The sequence below is a fragment of the Podarcis bocagei genome, assembly GCF_964188305.1.
Source record: "Podarcis bocagei genome assembly, chromosome: 17".
Lineage (NCBI taxonomy): Eukaryota > Metazoa > Chordata > Lepidosauria > Squamata > Lacertidae > Podarcis > Podarcis bocagei.
In genome coordinates, this window is record NC_138143.1 from 42,897,578 (window position 1) to 42,915,421 (window position 17,844).

The 17,844-nt window shown below is 43.8% G+C and overlaps 1 protein-coding gene across 5 annotated transcripts in view; it reads left to right on the forward strand.

The window, feature by feature from the left end:
- The window catches only part of POLQ (DNA polymerase theta), a 44,593-nt gene that overhangs the window by 18,886 nt on the left and 7,863 nt on the right, over positions 1 to 17,844 (forward strand). For 2 of the 5 annotated variants that reach the window (XM_081175987.1, XM_081175988.1), the window contains exons 14-23: positions 2,016 to 2,140; positions 2,883 to 3,126; positions 4,261 to 7,151; positions 10,606 to 10,752; positions 11,385 to 11,578; positions 11,874 to 12,114; positions 12,995 to 13,188; positions 14,145 to 14,282; positions 15,338 to 15,512; positions 16,684 to 16,813. In XM_081175987.1, coding sequence (XP_081032113.1) covers positions 2,016 to 2,140; positions 2,883 to 3,126; positions 4,261 to 7,151; positions 10,606 to 10,752; positions 11,385 to 11,578; positions 11,874 to 12,114; positions 12,995 to 13,188; positions 14,145 to 14,282; positions 15,338 to 15,512; positions 16,684 to 16,813 — 4,479 coding nt within the window. Of the gene's footprint in view, positions 1 to 2,015; positions 2,141 to 2,882; positions 3,127 to 4,260; positions 7,152 to 10,605; positions 10,753 to 11,384; positions 11,579 to 11,873; positions 12,115 to 12,994; positions 13,189 to 14,144; positions 14,283 to 15,337; positions 15,520 to 16,683; positions 16,814 to 17,844 lie in introns of those variants that run through there. The other 3 variants (XR_014003282.1, XM_081175989.1, XR_014003281.1) reach the window with 3 other exon arrangements.

The window sequence follows — 17,844 nt, forward strand, 5'->3', positions numbered from 1 at the left end:
CGCTGCCGCTGCTTGCGGAGAGGTCCGCGAAGCCTTGGCCGGACAGCTTTTGAAGGCAGGCGGGGGGGAGCAAAGACTTTCGCCCCCGCCAGCCTTCAGAAGAGGTCCAGGACCTCTTCTGAAGGCTGGCGGGGGGCAAAAGTCTTTGTCCCCCCTGCCTGCCTACCCAGGGGCTTTTAAATCGCCCCGGACAGCGGAGAAGTCCTCCGCTGTCCCGGGGCGATTTTAAAATGCCGCCCGCCAGCATTTTAAGATCGCCCCGGACAGCGGAGAAGCCCTCCGCTGTCCCGGGGTTTTTTAAAATGCTGGGGGTGGGAAGAAAAGCCCTTGTCCCCCCCCCCCAGCCTTCAGAAGAGGTCGGGGGACAGACTGTCCCCGGACCTGGTCTGAAGTCGGTTTCCCTAGGAACGCATTAATTGATTTTCAATGCATTCCTATGGGAAACCGTGCATCGCAAGACGAAAAACTCGCAAGAAGAAAAAACTTGCGGAACGAATTAATTTCGTCTTGCGAGGCACCACTGTACTTTTTCACTCGCACCCTCTTTTCAGTAGAAGACATTGCGTTATACACAGACACCCCCCGTTTCTCATTCAGGGTTTAAGTAGACCCAGGGCTCCTTAGCTTCACCAACTGCCTTAAGATGGTAGTCCTTTTGCCATATACAGTGGTACCTCGGGTTAAGTACTTAATTCATTCTGGAGGTCCGTTCTTAACCTGAAACTGTTCTAAACCTGAAGCACCACCTTAGCTAATGGGGCCTCCCGCTGCTGCCACGCCGCCGGAGCACGATTTCTGTTCTCATCCTGAAGCAAAGTTCTTAACCCAAGGTACTATTTCTGAGTTAGCAGAGCCTGTAACCTGAAGCGTATGTAACCTGAAGCGTATGTAACCCGAGGTACCACTGTATATAACATAAATGTGCCTGAGTTTGTGACAGTCATAAGTTGCAAGGCAGTAATTACCATTGCAAACCCCTGTTGGTGTTCTCTTGCTCCCTTTCCTTGTGCCCCCAACTACTTCTGCAGGAATGTTAGCTACTTGCCAGTTCCCCCCAGGCACCATCTGTTTCCAGAATTCCTGCCAAATCCCTCCATCACCTTGACAACACTCACTGTTACAGGCCTAACATAACTGCAATCCAAGATATGGATCTAGCTGGCTGCAATTTCTGCAGGACACTTGTTAATCTGCAGGGCACCTTTAAGTTGGTGTACCGCAACCCCTTCTAATTTTTGTTTGGACCAGACTGCAACATGGACAATTACAGATGGTCTTTTCTGATTGTTGCTGCTGTTCTAGCCATAAAGTGGCAATCGGGCCTGTGTGTGTAGCTTTCTGTAGCCTTTCTTCCAGCTGAGAGAACAGCAGTACAGTACTACAGTACTGTTAAAGTTAAAAGAAAGTGAAGAATGCTTGCAGTTGGTGGAGGGCATTTGGGGTGGAATGGGAAAATCAGTCACATGTGTCTTGAAGCAAGACTAGAACCCACTTAACAGGTTCAACAGAGATTGTCATGCTTGGCACATACTTGCTTATTCAACTCCTGCTGTTAGGATGTTTGGATAGATTGTAGGGAGTTTATTCCTCAGATTCATTTCTGCCACCTGCTTAGGGATATATGAAGCCTCTTCCACCTTCCTGCCCCATGATCTTTGATATCATTGCTTTAAGGAATTATTATGCCTCTGTGTCTGCACATACATCATATGCTATCCTTGGTTTAGTGGGATGCACATCCACATCCAAACGTGCATTTCTGCGCATAACTCTCAGCTAGCTTGCACATCCAGCCCCTGCCCCCCCCCCCCGGCCAATTTTCTTCCCAGTGGAAGGTAAGTTGAAGAAAGTCAGACAGAAAATGAATTTGGCATAAATGTCGACACCGGTAGAGATGCAACCTTCTCGATTACTGCATCTGCTTCTAATTTTTTTTCTTTCTATGTTCTTACCATAAAGCAATATTCATGCCCCTTTTGCAGCACACCAACTTATCTTAATTTTTACTGATGTAGATTTTTTACAAGCCTGGCTCTCTTGGACTTAATAAATGAGGTTCCTATAAATGACGTTGCTAAGAAATATGGCAGCAATCGTGGACAGCTTCAGTCTTTACAGCAGTCTGCTGCTACTTATGCAGGTGAGGCAATACTGATACATAATTTAATTTAATTTTATAAGTAATAAATTATTATTATTATTATTATTATTATTATTATTATTATTATTATTATTATTATTATTATTATTATACAAATTGGTGTTTGCAGGAGACTCCTTTGGGAGGAATGGGAGGATAATAAATCCAGTAACCTTTGCTGTATTTTATACAATATATTTCAGTCTTCCAACGTGTGCAGATTTGGCCAATAACAGTGTGTGTGTGTGTGTGTGTGTGTGTCTGTCTCTCTGTGTGTGTTTTTGTGTGTGCGTATATATACACACACACACACAGTGGTACCTCTGGACACGAACAGGATACGTTCCGGAGCCCTGTTCACATCCAGAAGCAAATACAACCTGTGTCTGCACATGTGCGGGTCGCGATTCACCGCGTCTGCACATGCGCGAGTGGCGACACCTGGAAGTAACACGTTCCGTTACTTCCAGGTCGCCGTGGAGCACAACCCGAAAGTGCTCAACCTGAAGCAACTTCAACCCGAGGTATGACTGTATATATATATATCTCATAAGGGAATATTGGGCACTGTCAGAGTGAACATATGAAAACACCCCTGTAGTAGCTATCTTAAATGAGCTCTTGAACGTGATTTTGTAATAATTTGCACCATTTATACATACACTGTTTGATAACAACATAATGTTTTTTAAAGAAAAAGTTTTAAAATGCTGAATTTTGTAACAATTCTTATATATTTCAGGGATGATTACCATTTTCTGTAACCGTCTGGGGTGGCACAATATGGAACAGTTGCTCTCCCAGTTTCAGAGTCGTCTCACATTTGGAATCCAGAGAGAGCTCTGTGATCTTGTCCGGATATCTCTGTTAAATGCACAGTGTGCTAGAGCTCTCTATAAGGCTGGTTTTGTCACGGTCGCTGATGTCGCCAAAGGGAATATTGCCGAGGTGGAAAATGCCTTCAGGAATGCAGCACCTTTCAGAAGGTTAAAAGTATTTCTAGTATGACAGAAAGCTATCCCTTTGATACAGTTTTAGCTAGTCTAAGTTTGGGAAATGGATCTGATTCTCACTCTTGGATGTCGGTTTACTAGAGTTTAGTATGTTACACTCCAATAATTTTATTTTAGCTTTCTTATGCTCCCCAGTGCCAGTGTGATATGTCTGAGATGGCTATTGGTGTAAAATACCATACATAAATGTTTGTCATACTTTATCTAGGTAATATTTAGGATTCTATGTAAGACTCATAATATGGTGGTGTTTCAATCCTACTCTTAAGGAATGTGTGTTCCCATGTCAGCATGCCTGTGTGCTGTCTTCCAGGTTCCCCACCTGCTTGGAGTAAGGCAAGTGGTGTCAGAAGAGAGGGCCTTTTTGGTAGCATAATTCCCTCCCCAAGGCACCTGTGTTTTATTTATTTTTATTTCTTAAGTTCTAACTTCAGCTGTTTCTGTACTTTCATTACTGTGTCACTGTTAATTTATATTTGTTAATAATTTCCCCCCTTTCTATACTGCCCTGGAAACATATGAAGAGCAATATACATTTCCCCTAAATTATGATATATATCACCTTAGGATGTGCAGTTCTTTAAAACTGACCTCTTCTCAGTAGGAGATTTCTGCTATTTTCTTCCTCCTCCCTCATGCTCTTCTGCACCTTCTAAGGAGAGCAGCATCTTAGAGAAATCCTGAATGGATTTCTTTGGTTTTGCACCCCTCTTCTTATTACTTAGCTTTTCCCTAGAACTCAAGTGTCCAGCGACTGATCTCTGAATGCACCTAACCTCTGATGCAAGCTAAGTTGTCACCTCTGCTTCCCAACTCACTTTGTTCACTTCCTTATCGGCGTGCAGACTAATATAAAAATTGACTTTTTGTTATGGGTACATGTTAGGTGACATGTTAAGCAGAGGCTGGATGGTCATCTATCATGGCTGCTTTAGCTGAGATTCCTGCATTTTAGGGGGTTGGACTAGAAAACCCTTGAGGTCCCTTCCAACTCTACAATGCTATGATTCTATGACAGTAAGAGTACTATGGTAGGAATTCTTCACAAGTTTTTAAAATTTGAAAGCATGATTTCCAGGTAATATTGTCTTGTTTCTTCTGCTTCAGTCGTAGGGCAGTGGATGAAGATGAACAGGCTGTTGAGGAGCACCAAATTACACCCCTTATATGGATGTCTGGACTGAAGGGTTTGACTGAGATTGAAGCAGCTAATCTTGTTGTGGAGGAGGCTAAAACTCTCTTAAAGGAGGACTTGGCTGCTTTGGGAGTGCAGTGGAACCCCAATGCCTCTCTCTTATCAGATTCCTCTTCCACATTTTCCATAACAGGACAAGTTGAGGAAGAGGAAAAACATAGACTGTGTGGGAAACAGATATCAAGAAATAGCCAAAGTATAATTTCATCAGACAAAAGTATCAGTTCTCAATCTGATAGTGCAAAATGGGTTAGACAAAAAAACAAGAGGTCGTTAGATGCTAGTTTAGTAAATGGCAGACTTGAAGAGACTCTGGTAGATGAAACTAAGGGAGAGACAAGAAATGATGACGTATGCTGTAGTGCAAGCAAACGGCTAAATCTGAGAAAAGATGGGGAAAGTATGAGAGATACCTCTGTGAAGCAAAAGTTGGATTCCATGATAAGTACTGAGCGGAGGACAAAGCCAGGCTTGAAAGCTACTTCAAAAAAACATCATGTTGCAGCTAGATTTAAGAAAAAGGCTGGAATTAATTTAAATCAAAGTAGGGAACAGAGCACAGTTGCAAAATGGAGTAGGCCTTGGAGTCAAGAATCAAGTTTCAACAATCATTTTCCGTCCTCCAGCGACAGCTGTGAGTCAAACCAGAAACATCACCAAACTGTAACTAAAGGATCATTAGGCTACCAGGAAGGAATTGACAAAATATCCCTACAGGCAAATGAAATATACCAAGATAGTGGGAAAACTGTGCACAAATTGCTTCTAGAACCTATACATGCTAGTGAATCCAAATATGAGTTAACACTGAATAATCACATTAAAACACCCGCTTTGAATTCAGTAGAGGGAGATGCAGCTCCTGTTAAAGATAAAATGGAAATGCAAGATATTATGGACGATCTGGTGATATCTGATAAGAAATTGAATCTGATAAGAAATTGCAGCAAATTGGAGCTCAGTAAAAACGGTGCTAGAAGCATAATTACTGAAAATAAATTGGACAGAGGTAGAAATGTTTTTAATGAAGCAGTAAGTGGCGCTATCACCACAACAGGAAATCAGCAAACAGCAGAGAGTTCTCGAAAAGCAGACAAAAATGACCCTGGAAGATTCAACCCCACCCTGGAAAATGCAAGTACAGTTATGGGTAAAGTGCATAATCACCCTGATAATGTTCTGAAGCCTTCTCAATGCATCAAAAGCTGTTCTCCTGATCTGTATTTTGTCTTCAAAGAATTTGAAGAAAGCTTCCAGTTAGATACGCAAACTGAGAGGATATTGCAACAGGAGGTGGCAGCTACAGTAGCTGATAAACAAAAAGACTTCGTAGCAGATTCAGCACTGAAAATAAAGTGTGCTAGTACTTCAGAAACTAATGCTGCATATATAATGGATAAGCTAGCGTGCAGAAAAGCAGAACCGTTACCTGTTAAAAAAACCGATGTAGCAGGAAACACAGCTTTATTGCATTGTAAAGCAAAAGGCGCTCACAAAAAGCCTATGAAATACCCAGAAATACCATTTTGCCTTGAAAGAAACAGTTTTTCTGTTATGGACTCCCAGTTAGAAAGCTTCTTACGAGACTATCGGACTCCAAATCTGGCAGAAGAGCAGGAAACTATTGTTCTTTCAAAGGCTTCCTTTGCTCCTAATCAGTGCCCACCTGCTGTCGATGCAAATGCCAAGGGCTGTCCTTTGCCTGAAATAAATTTGAATAGCAGTGACAGTTTGTTGTTTGATGAAGACTTTAACCACATTAATGACCCTCAGGATGTTCACATTGGTGAAGCTGTTGCCATGGGAGAACTTCCACTGCAGCAAATTATCCCTGCTCCTTTCAAATCCACTTTAGAAGCTGATCTTCCAGGTGTACAGAATGTGGGGCCAGGCAACGGTGTATCAAATACCACTATAAACCAGCAGCGACTGACAGAGTATCATGAGGATGACTCTCTAATGTTCTCAGATGCTGATTCTTTCCACATAGCAGAAGTGAGAGATGGTGAGTCCGTGCCTTGTTTTCACAAAAACGTTCTCAACAAGCTGAAAAATGTGAAAGAGGCAGATGATGATGTCAGACCTGAGATTACTGGAAAAGATGCAAATGCTAACCAAGTGGGAAAGTGTGATTTTTTATTTGATTTAAGTCCAGGAATGAAAGAAGTCTTAGATGAATGGCCAAGCCCCACTGGAAATAAACCTGAAATTGATACAAGAAGCAATTTGAGAGTAGTGCTATCTGAGAAAAATCAGGATTCTGCCCTATCCTGTGGTCAGTGCAAATTTCGCAAAGATTTTAAGAGCATGGATGATCAGAGTAAGACCTGTGGCTCTTTACTAATCAACAGAAAAGGTAGTTCCATTTCTTGGACAGATGGGAACAAGGAACCTCTTTCTCCAGCAGAGTTCATGGAGCCTCCTTCACAGGAACAACGCGTTGTGACACATGCTGAAGCCAGAAATATGAACCCCACAGACAAAGCTCCTGGTCTTCAGCTCCTGCAGAACGCTGCACTTGATTCACACCCACAAACAAAACCAGAAAATGGCAGACATGCTGAGTTTCCATCTGAGGATGACTCTATTATAATTGAAGGTTTTTCACTGCAGTTATCTCAAGATCTACCATCCTGCAGTGCTGAAAATTTTGCTATAATTGATGTAGCGAATGATAAGGCTCTTTTCCAAACCTTCATTAAAGAATGGAGCACGAAAAAGAGATTTGCTATCTCGGTGGCTTGTGAAAGAGCGAAAGGCCCCCTTTCCCACAGATCAGCTATTGGTGCCAAGTTCAAGCAAGGTGAGTTTGCCCCCTGGGCTCCTTCCATTATTTTAGAAATGTATATTCTAGACATTTTACTCTGGACTTAGTAAAGTGGCAAGTGGCCCTTCCCGCTCCTCCCCGGCTCGGGTGGCGAACCTATTTGGGCTCGTCCGCGAAAACTGATGGATCCTGATAGATTCCGACAAGCCTTGCGGAACCCTGCTCCTCCTGGCGACTCATTAGATGACCTTGTTGAGGACTGGAATAACCGGCTCTTGGCAGCCATTGATGAGATCGCGCCTAAGCGCCCTCTGCGACCCCGTCGAAACCGGGCCCCTTGGTTTACTGAGGAGCTCCGGAAAATGAAGCGGGATCTCAGACGGCTAGAGCGAGTATGGCGACGGACTTGTGACGGAGCCTCAAGAACATCTTATAGGACGCTTATGAAAGCCTATGAGATGGCTATGAAAGCTGCTAAGAAATCTTACTTTGCAGCTTCCATTGCATCCGCTAGCTCTCGCCCGGCACAACTTTTTAGAATAATTAGGTCAATAACGTCCTTAGGAGGACAACCAAATTTAAGCACAAATTCGACCCACAGCTGTGAGGCATTCGCGAGCTTTTTTGCGGAGAAAGTCCTGTTGCTCCGCCGTGACCTCCCTGCCAATTTAGATACAGTGACTGAACTGGAGGCCCCTCGACTGACTTCAGGTCCAGTGTTGGACCATTTCGATCGGATACTCCCTACTGATGTGGATAGATTCCTCCAAGTTGGTAGGCCCACCACCTGCCTCCTTGATCCGTGCCCGTCTTGGCTGATTAGGGAGTGTCCAGATGTTGCGCGGACCCCCCTGGTTGAAATTATCAATTTGTCCCTTGACACGGGGACATTCCCAGGGGAACTGAAGGAAGCAGTGGTGCGTCCACTCTTAAAGAAAACTTCATTAGATCCCTTAGACCTATCCAATTACCGCCCAGTTTCAAATCTTCCATACCTGGGTAAGGTAATTGAGAGAGCGGTTGCTGAACAGCTTGGTAGGTTTCTGGAGGAAACATCAGCATTAGATCCATTTCAGTCCGGTTTCCGTCCTGGTTTTGGGACGGAGACGGCTCTGGTTGCCCTAACAGATGATATCCGTAGACAACTGGATCGAGGCGGGTCAGGACTGCTGATCCTTTTAGATTTGTCAGCAGCCTTTGACATGGTCGATCATGATCTTCTGGACCATCGCCTTGCAGACGTGGGGATACAGGGCATAGCCCGTAACTGGTTGTGCTCTTTTATCTCTGGTCCGGGGACAGAGGGTGGCACTAGGGAAGGAAATGTCATCACGCCACTCCTTAGTGTGTGGAGTGCCGCAGGGCGCAATTCTCTCCCCAATGCTTTTTAACATCTTTATGCGCCCTCTTGCCCAGATTATCCGGAGCTTTGGGCTGGGCTGTCATCAATATGCTGATGACACTCAGCTCTATCTACTGATGGATGGCCACACCAACTCGGCCCCTTACACACTGACCAGATGCTTGGAAGCTGTGGCTGGATGGTTTCGTGGGAGCCGATTGAAACTAAATCCTTCGAAGACAGAGGTCCTATGGCTAGGTCGGGATAGCATGGGGATGAGGGACCAACTCCCTTCTCTTGCGGGGGCCCAATTAGTGCCATTGCCTTCCGTTAAGAGTTTGGGTGTAATCCTTGACGCCTCCCTTTCCATGGAGGCGCAAGTCACAGCAACAGCCAAGGCGACATTTTTCCACCTTCGCCGCATCAAGCAGTTGGTCCCTTACCTTTCCCGCCCCGACCTGGCCACAGTGATCCATGCGACAGTCATCTCCAGGCTTGACTACTGTAACTCGCTCTACGCGGGGCTGCCCTTGAAGCTGTCCCAGAAACTCCAGCGGGTACAGAATGCTGCAGCGAGGCTCCTCACAGGGTCTCTGCCATGGGAGCATATTCATCCAGTGCTTTTCAAGCTGCACTGGCTCCCGGTGGAGTACAGGGTCAGATTTAAGGTGCTGCTTTTGACCTTTAAAGCCCTTCACGGCCTAGGACCCTCGTACCTACGGGACCGCCTCGCCTGGTATGCCCCACGGAGAGCCTCAAGGTCCATAAATAACAACACCCTAGTGGTCCCAGGCCCTAAGGAAGTTAGATTGGCTTCAACCAGAGCCAGGGCCTTTTCAGCACTGGCCCCAACTTGGTGGAACGCTCTGTCTCATGAGACCAGGGCCCTGCAGGATCTGATCTCTTTCCGCAGGGCCTGTAAGACAGAGTTGTTCCGCCTGGCCTTTGGATTGGAGCCAATTTGATTCCCTCCGCCCCCTTTTTCTTTTTTCTTTTCCTTCTCCTGCAATGAGGCTCCATTTTAATATTTTAATGTTCCATTATTTTAATGTTGTATTTTATTTTTGTTTTTAAGTTGTAATCACTCATCTTGTTTTTATTATTGCTTGTAAGCCGCTCTGAGCCCGGCCTTGGCTGGGGAGGGCGGGGTATAAATAAAAAATTATTATTATTATTATTATTATTATATCTGAAAGATAATCTACAGATTGATCTGAATCTGGGAAGGAAACAGAGTTTATATTCTAATGTATATTCAGTGGTTCCAAGTAGGAAGAAGGCATATGCCTAGTTTTAGTAGCAAAAAGTCACTTGGAGATACCAAAGACAACAAATACGGATTCTTCACTGGTTAATGAGAAATTGCATATAATATTTCCTCTCCACAATTTCTTATGCCATTTATTGACAAAGGTTCGGCTATCATGGTTCATGGATTTATAGGTTATAGAAAGCACTGAGTTTGTTACATTGAAATCGAATCATACAATACAGTATACAGTCGTACCTTGGTTTTTGAACAGCTTAGTTCTTGAAAGTTTTGACTCCCGAATGCCGCAAACCTGGATATGACTGTTCCAGTTTGCAAACTATTTTTGGAAGCTGAACATCTGACGGGGCTTCCGAAGCTTTCTGTGCTTTGGCTGTGCTTTGGTTTCCGAATGTTTTGGAAGTTGAATGGACTTCCAGAACAGATTCCGTTCTACTTCCAAGGTACAACTATATATATATCTGTCATTTAACATGTGGCCCAAAGAACCATGACTGTTGCACTGACTTCAAGCTCCACTTTTCTGCTGGGAATGGCTAGTGGGGAGCTTGAAGTCAGTGCCTATCAGCTGATCAATAACTACTACAAGTCTTCCTTGACAGTGCAACATTTGGAACACACTTCAAGACTCCCAGTTGTCAGCCTTGTTTCCACAAGCCCTCACATGATATCACAGATGATGTCAGGTTTGGGGCAGGTGGGTTTGGGAGAAACTGCCCTGCAAGCTACATTGGGACCCTAATCAGGTCTGCAGGCCAAAGGTTCCCCTACCGCTATCATAAAGATAATTTAAAAAGCAGGAATTGAAAGTATGCTTTGCGCACAATTTGCAGGAACTTCAGGGGGTCTAACAGATTTTAATCTTTGTGTGTTCATAGGGAACGTGCACCAGGAGATTCAATATGAAGGTGATGGATTTCCTGTTACAGCCTGTGAAGACCTGCTGGTAGTTGGATTAGCTGTGTGTTGGGGTGGAAAGGATGCTTATTACATTTCACTGCAACAGAAATCTCAAGAACAGACTGGTAAGGAAGTGTTTTCTAAAGGAATGCACTTTAGAGAAGCCTATGCGTAGCATCTTGCTGCCTTCCCAAATCCATGTTAATGAAATTATAAAGTATTGTTTTATCCATAAGAGTGGCAGTTATGGTTTATCTGGACAGAGAACAATCACAGAATACTGATGAAAGGTGCAGCCTTTCCGAGGGACGGCAGAGCTTGGATTCCTTGGGGTTAAAAATCTCACATAGGATTCCAGCAGGAAAAGATGGAACTGAGTTTGGGACGCAGCCTTGTGTAAGGTGCAAGTGGGGAAGCTGAGGGCTGGGAGTTCAGGTCCATGGGAAGAAGTAAGATGCTTCTGAGAAAAGACCGAATGGCACAGGTGGGAATGGTAGAGAACTGGGGAAAGATGGAAGAATAAGGCGTGAGCGTTGAAGCCTATGAATGAGGATGGTGGTGCTGTGCTCTTAATGCGAATGGAAGGTATAATGGGAGCTGGAGACTGCGAGTAAGAGAGCCAAGAGGCAAGGGTGATTTTTATACTGCCCTGTACAAGGAAAAACAATGTATGTATAGGCATACACTCTTCCCCCCTCTTTCCTCCCATGGGTCCTTGTCATAATACTTAAATAAGATGGTTTCTCTGTTGTTTTAGAAATCAGTGCCAGTTTGGAACCGCCTCCCCTGGATCAGAACTTGGCCGCAGCAGAGAGGTTGCAGCATCTTCAATTACACCTGCAGGATTCCAAGAGAGCGTTTTCGCTTGCTGTGTATGATTTCATTCACCACTACAAGATCCTCCTGAAGGCCTGTGGCATCTCTCTGGCAGGATGCTATGAGGACCCAAAGGTTTTATAGCTAACCCTTTTTCTATCTTCTCAATCAATCAATCTTTATTATGGTCCAGAGACCCAACAAATCGTTACAAAGCAATGCATAATTCAGACAGCCTACCTCTATCTGTAAAGTGAGAGTGATGTTTAAAATCAATGTTTAAATCCCCCAGCAATTGCCAGAAATAGAACTTATAAATTCCTATCTTTGGGGAGGGACGCACATACATATACCCAAATCTTGTTGCATTCTTGTGGGGGACGGAGAACACATTTTGAGTTAAGTGTGCTTTGCACTTCCCTCATTCTAGGTGGCGTGCTGGCTGTTGGATCCTGAGTCTAAAGAACGCTCCCTTCACAACATGGTCACCAATTTCCTTCCTCAGGAATTGTTCTTGCTGGACAAACTTGGAGCAGGCCAGGGGTGTCAGAGTCTGGGGCTCAGCGCCAGCGCAGATCATTCTGGACGATACAGAGCAGCTGTGGAGTCTGTTCTTGTCTTTCATATTATGGAGCATCTCAATACTCTGTTGCATAAAGATAACTTGCAAGGTGAGAAGGCGAAGAGCTTACCCCATGGGTGGTATTTAACTAAGTTTTACTCAGAGTAGAGCTATTAATATTAATGCACCTAACTTAGCCATGTTCATTAATGTCAATTCACTTAGTTAAATACCACCCTATGAATTGTTTAAAGTACGCTAGTCTCCAGCTGAATTTCAGATGCACGTTAGAAAATCTAAAAACCTTATACACTGTAGTGTGAAATTGTTTGTATCTTGCTGTGATTAAACATGTTTGGAAAGTGACAGAATATCAGTACTCTTTACTAATGAGAAACAGATTTTCACACGTGACAATGAACTCCCCCCCCCCCATTTTTCTTTTTGCAACACAGTCCTTTTTGGTAATTGTGATGCCCTGAACCTTGGGCACAAGGAGTGTGACTTTGGCAATACAAACAATGAATGATTATGATTCAATAGGTACATTTTCATAGACTTAGAATTGTAGAGTTGGAAGGGACCACAAGGGCCATCTAGTCCAACCCCCTTCAATGCAGGAATCTTTTCCCAGGGTGGCGCTCGAACCCATGTCCCTGAGATTAAGAGTCTCATGCTCTGTTGACATTTTGTTTGTTGCCAGTATGAAACCTTCTCAGGCGTGATAGGCCTCCAACACTAGCTGTCTTGCTTTCAATTCCTTGACCCACAAACTCTTATTCACTCTGCACTCTGCAGATACTCTTTGTGCAACATGTTATTAAGAGCTACTGAGAATGTTAGTGGGGTGGAGTGGAGTGGTAATTGGTGAAGCACCATCATCTTTTATTATTATTATTATGAATTCAAGTAATTCTCTTCCGTCATTGTGTGTTTTGTGGCACTGAACGAATGTTGTCTTTTGCCTCATTTGTCATTGTGTACCACAGATACTTTTCGTAAAGTGGAGATGCCAAATCAATATTGCCTGGCCTTGCTGGAGCTCAACGGCATTGGATTTAGCACAGTTGAGTGTGAGACGCAGAAACATGTCATGGAAGCAAAACTAAACGAGATTGAGAATCGGATATATCAGCTGGCAGGTCACAGTTTCTCCTTGACTTGTCCTGATGACATTGCTGAGGTACTGAACACATGGCCCCTTTCAATAGAGTGAGCCCTGTTCTTATTGTGATCAGTGGGAGAAAACTGAAAAACAAATCCACCAGTGAAATTTTGAGTGGGATAAAGTTGCCTTCCTTTAGTTGGCCAGAGTGCTGAGAGGTTGTTCTCAACACATCGTGGGTGGAATTCAATGTTTTGCTAAGGCAATAATTGCATCAGTGCAAGTATTCCTGAAATGATGTTCCATCTCTCCCCGCCCCAGCCTCGTTGTCCTGTTCCAGGGGTTCTCCTGATCTCCCTATGCCAGTTGGGGGGCGGGGATGTGCTGAGGGAAGAGGGTGGAGGGAAAGCCCCTTGCACTAGTAGGATTTCTTCATCTGAGTCCAGAGAGAGACTAGAGAGACACACAGATTCTAAACTTCCAATAAAAAATTAAATCAGCAGCTGCCATTATTTGCGTCATTTTAGTTAAAGTGTTCTTAATATTTTCTGCAGAAAATGAAGATTCTGTTTAACCGCTCATTCTTACTTAACTAACTTCTCCTTAATTACCTCACTATTATTATTATTAATTGAATTTATATACTGCCTTATACCCAAAGGTCTCAGGGCAGTTCACAGAACAAAATCAGAATATAAAACCACAAAATACATAATCATAATAAAAACAACAACCCAATACCCCCTCAAAACCCCACATGTTAAAAGGGCATAGGTTGTCAATCAAATAAACCAAAGCCCTGGTTAAAAAGGAACGTTTTTGCCTGGTGCCTAAAGGTGTTTGGTTACAAAGTTTTTTTAAAAAAATCCAGTATTGGTAAAATGGGAGTTTGTGGCCTCGCAGAGGTTGTCTGCTAATGGATTAGCTACAATCTCAGTTAATTGTAGCTTAAGGAGTGGGCATGGGAAGGAGAAGTTGTCTAAGCCCCAAGAAAATGGCAAGATTCCATTGACTGAATTTATTACCTCTTTCAGGTGCTGTTTTTGGAGCAGAAGTTGCCATTCAATGGAGAATCAAAGGTGCAAAGGGGCAAGAAAACATTAGGTTACACTGGAAGGAAAATAGCAAATGGAAAAATTGCCAAATTAGGCAAGCAATTCAGTACAACCAAGGTATATTGTTTGTGTGTAACCCCTGGAGAAGCATCCTTTCTAGCCTATGTGTGATTGTGGGACGCTAATCATTCATAAAAACCCACTGGTGGTACCTCGGGTTAAGAACTTAATTCGTTCTGGAGGTCTGTTCTTAACCTGAAACTGTTCTTAACCTGAAGCACCACTTTAGCTAATGGAGCCTCCTGCTGCCGCTGCACCACCGCTGCACAATTTCTGTTCCCATCCTGAAGCAAAGTTCTTAACCCGAGGTACTATTTCTGGGTTAGCGGAGTCTGTAACCTGAAGCGTATGTAACCCGAGGTACCACTGTATGTTTCACAATTGCTAGTTTTGCATCAATGATGTCCACACAAAAATCAAGTTGCCTCCTTTACCGTTGTGTTACCTGACTCAGTATTATCAATTCCATGCATTACTTAAAGGCCTCAGATGTTTTTGCCCGTGAGCTGTCCAAACTGCAGCTCACCGTAGCAATCATGCCTAGCTGGTCTTCATAGAATCCTAGAATTGCAGAGTTGGAAGGGACCGCGAAGGCCACCTAGCCCAACCCCAGTCTGCTTGATCCTCTAAAAAATGTTGACTAAGCCAATGTCTATGACGCATTATTGAGGCAGCAAATTCCATTCAACATTGCACTAAGGCAATTGTTCAGCCAGGAAAAGCATTTTTGGCTTCCTGCCTTGGGATGAGAAGACAAGTTTGCTTAGGGCTTTCTGTGAGCCTTAAGGGGGAAAGGTCCAAGAAGAGAAAAGGCAGTGAACAATAAGAGAGAGGGGCTGGTTGACCTTTCCCACCATCTCCCAACCCACTCCCTATGTGCTAGGAGGTCTCTTTTCTCCAAGCATCACAATGGCTCTGCTTTGTCATCTTCTGTCCCGTCTACGGCAGAGTCAAAGCAGGAAAGAAAGGAGGTCCTTGGCGCAGGACTCCCGGTGCCATGCTAGCCTGGCTGTGCCCTCATAGAGCCCAGAATATTTTTCAGTGCTCCCATTGTTACAAAGAATCAGTATGAAAGATAGCTAACTGATTTGTGCCACGGTTAATTTCCATAGGATGTTCTGGAGAAACTGAGGGCCTTGCACCCATTGCCAGGCCTGATTTTGGAATGGAGGAAGATCACCAATGCCATGACCAAAGTGGTGTTTCCACTGCAGAGGGAGAAGCGTTTAAACCCTGTGCTGGGCATGGAACGGATCTATCCTGTTTCTCAGACTCACAGTGCTACAGGTAGCAGGTGCTTTTTACATTGGAAGGTATCTCCTTGACGGTTTATCAACGTATGACTGAAAAAGAACCAGGAAGGCTAGCGCATGGTCCAAATGAGTCATGGAAGCTTTGCGGTTTCTGTCTGATGGCACTTGTTGCGGGAAAGATCACTCATTGATTGAGTGTCCCTAGAGCAGGAATGTGGAACTGGTTCAAGCTGCGGGACCACATCCAGAACTGGCCCAACCTTCACAGGCTATTTTGGCAGCTTGGAAGGACTGCCCACCTGCCAAATCCCAGAAGCATGCAGAGGTTTCTTCCCCATCTTTGCGCTGTGGTGCTTAATGTTAATACTGGAGATCAGATACCTCTGTGCCTGATGTCAGGCGGCTAACAGGCATGTATGGTTTATTCAGAGGGCCTTGTGGGCCAAATTCAGAGGGCTGGTGGACCTATTTGGGTCTGCAGACTGGAGGTTCCCCACCATTGTCCTGTGGTTACATTTTTTTTTAATTACTGAAATGCCCACCTGCTACTTTGAGGCCTCCTTGCCTGACAGCTGAATTCACTCTGCTGCTTAACTAAGCCTCTTTTTCTGAGCTGACCAACCTACTAGCTAGATCTGTATTGTGTGGAACTGTATATTAGTGCAGTTTTCTTTTTCCACTTTCTCCTAAATTTCCTTGTTTACTGTGGCCCCTGAAGCTTGCTGTCTTGGGTAAAATTGAAAGCTCGGTTTCTACAGGCTTACCGAGGATGTAGCCCCTGAACTATATAGGATTAGCTCCTTGAACACAGTGCCATTGCTGTGCCCTTGTTGGTCAAATCTGATGCTTAAAAAAATTATAGAAATGGGTGTTACTTATCCCCCAGTCACTTGGCTGCTTAACTTGCCAGTTGGCTTTGCCTCTTTGTAACTCATGGAGTGAGCTTCTTCACTGAACTCTTTTTAAATTTGCATCATATGTATTCCATATAAACACTAGAATTTTGAAATGTACTAATTGAGCATCATCATTTAAAGAGTACTTTGTTTTGCAAAACTGGAAGCTTGTTGGTCAACTCTGCTTTGTCTTCTGCTTTTGCAGTTCAGCATTTAGTGCTTTAGTTTTAGCTTCAGTATTCCTTCAGACGTCTGCTGTACTGCCACATACTGCCTGCCTTTTCACCTTTGCACCACGTTTGCTTTTAGGCCGTATAAGCTTCAGGGAACCAAATATACAGAATGTGCCAAAAGACTTTGAAATTGAAATGCCAACCATGGTTGAAGAGAGCCCACCTTCCCAGAAGGAACACAATGGGTTCAGTTTACTCAGAAGCAGGTAAAGTTTTCTCATCTATTTTTTTTATATATATCAGCTGTCAGATTTTTTCTGATACATTGAAAAGACCATCTTGAAAAGACCAGAATGTATCAAAGTTAGGGTGCCTTTTTCCCACCATGAAACTGAAGGTGGCTTGCATTGAGTTCCCAGAACGTCTTCCATCAAAGCATTAATCACACTGGCTTGACATTAGCAAGGTGGCTGCATCTTGTCCCCTTTGAACATGTCTTGGCTCTATAGTTAATACAGGAGCTGCTGGCAGGAAACATAAGGAATAATCTGTAAACTGATGTGGTTGTGGAGTTTGCTTAACTGCCTGCATTTGCACATTGCCACACTTGCATTTATAAACAAAAAATGACAATTTTTGGTGCATTGTTTTGTTCTTTCCCATAGTATATTATTTTATTTATTAAATTTGTATACCACTCTTCATCCGATGATCACTGGGTGCTTTACAGCATAAAAATACAAAATGAAAACACAAAATAAGTAACAAAAACAAACCAATACCCCCCCCCACACAAATACATTTAAAAATCTGTTGATTTGTCAAATCAGCTATTGGCCAGGTTACAGAGGAGCATTTTCGCCTGGCGCCAAAAAACATGCAATGAACACGCCAGGGGAGCCTTCCTGGAGGGAGCATTCCTCAGAAAGGCCTGTTCTCATGTTGCCGCCCTCCACAACTCTTGTGGAAGGGGTATACAAATAAGGTTGTATGGCTACAGCATCTAATTATTCAAAAACCTAATCTTTAGGTAAATATACAGGAGTTCAGGAAAAGCCAACTAGATTGAGGTTTGTACAAGTACTCTCTAAAACAAAGGCCATCAAGGTAGATATTTTCCCACTTAGAATCGCTGTGATACATACACCTTGCAAAGTGTCACCAAAACCTCACGTCCTGAAACTGCAGGATGTACATGGAATTCATGTGCCTACTGCCTAGGCCAGAGATGGCACATCACAATAAGTACATAAGTACTGTAACATCTTATTGGAACCCTATTGGGAATGAAAAGAAG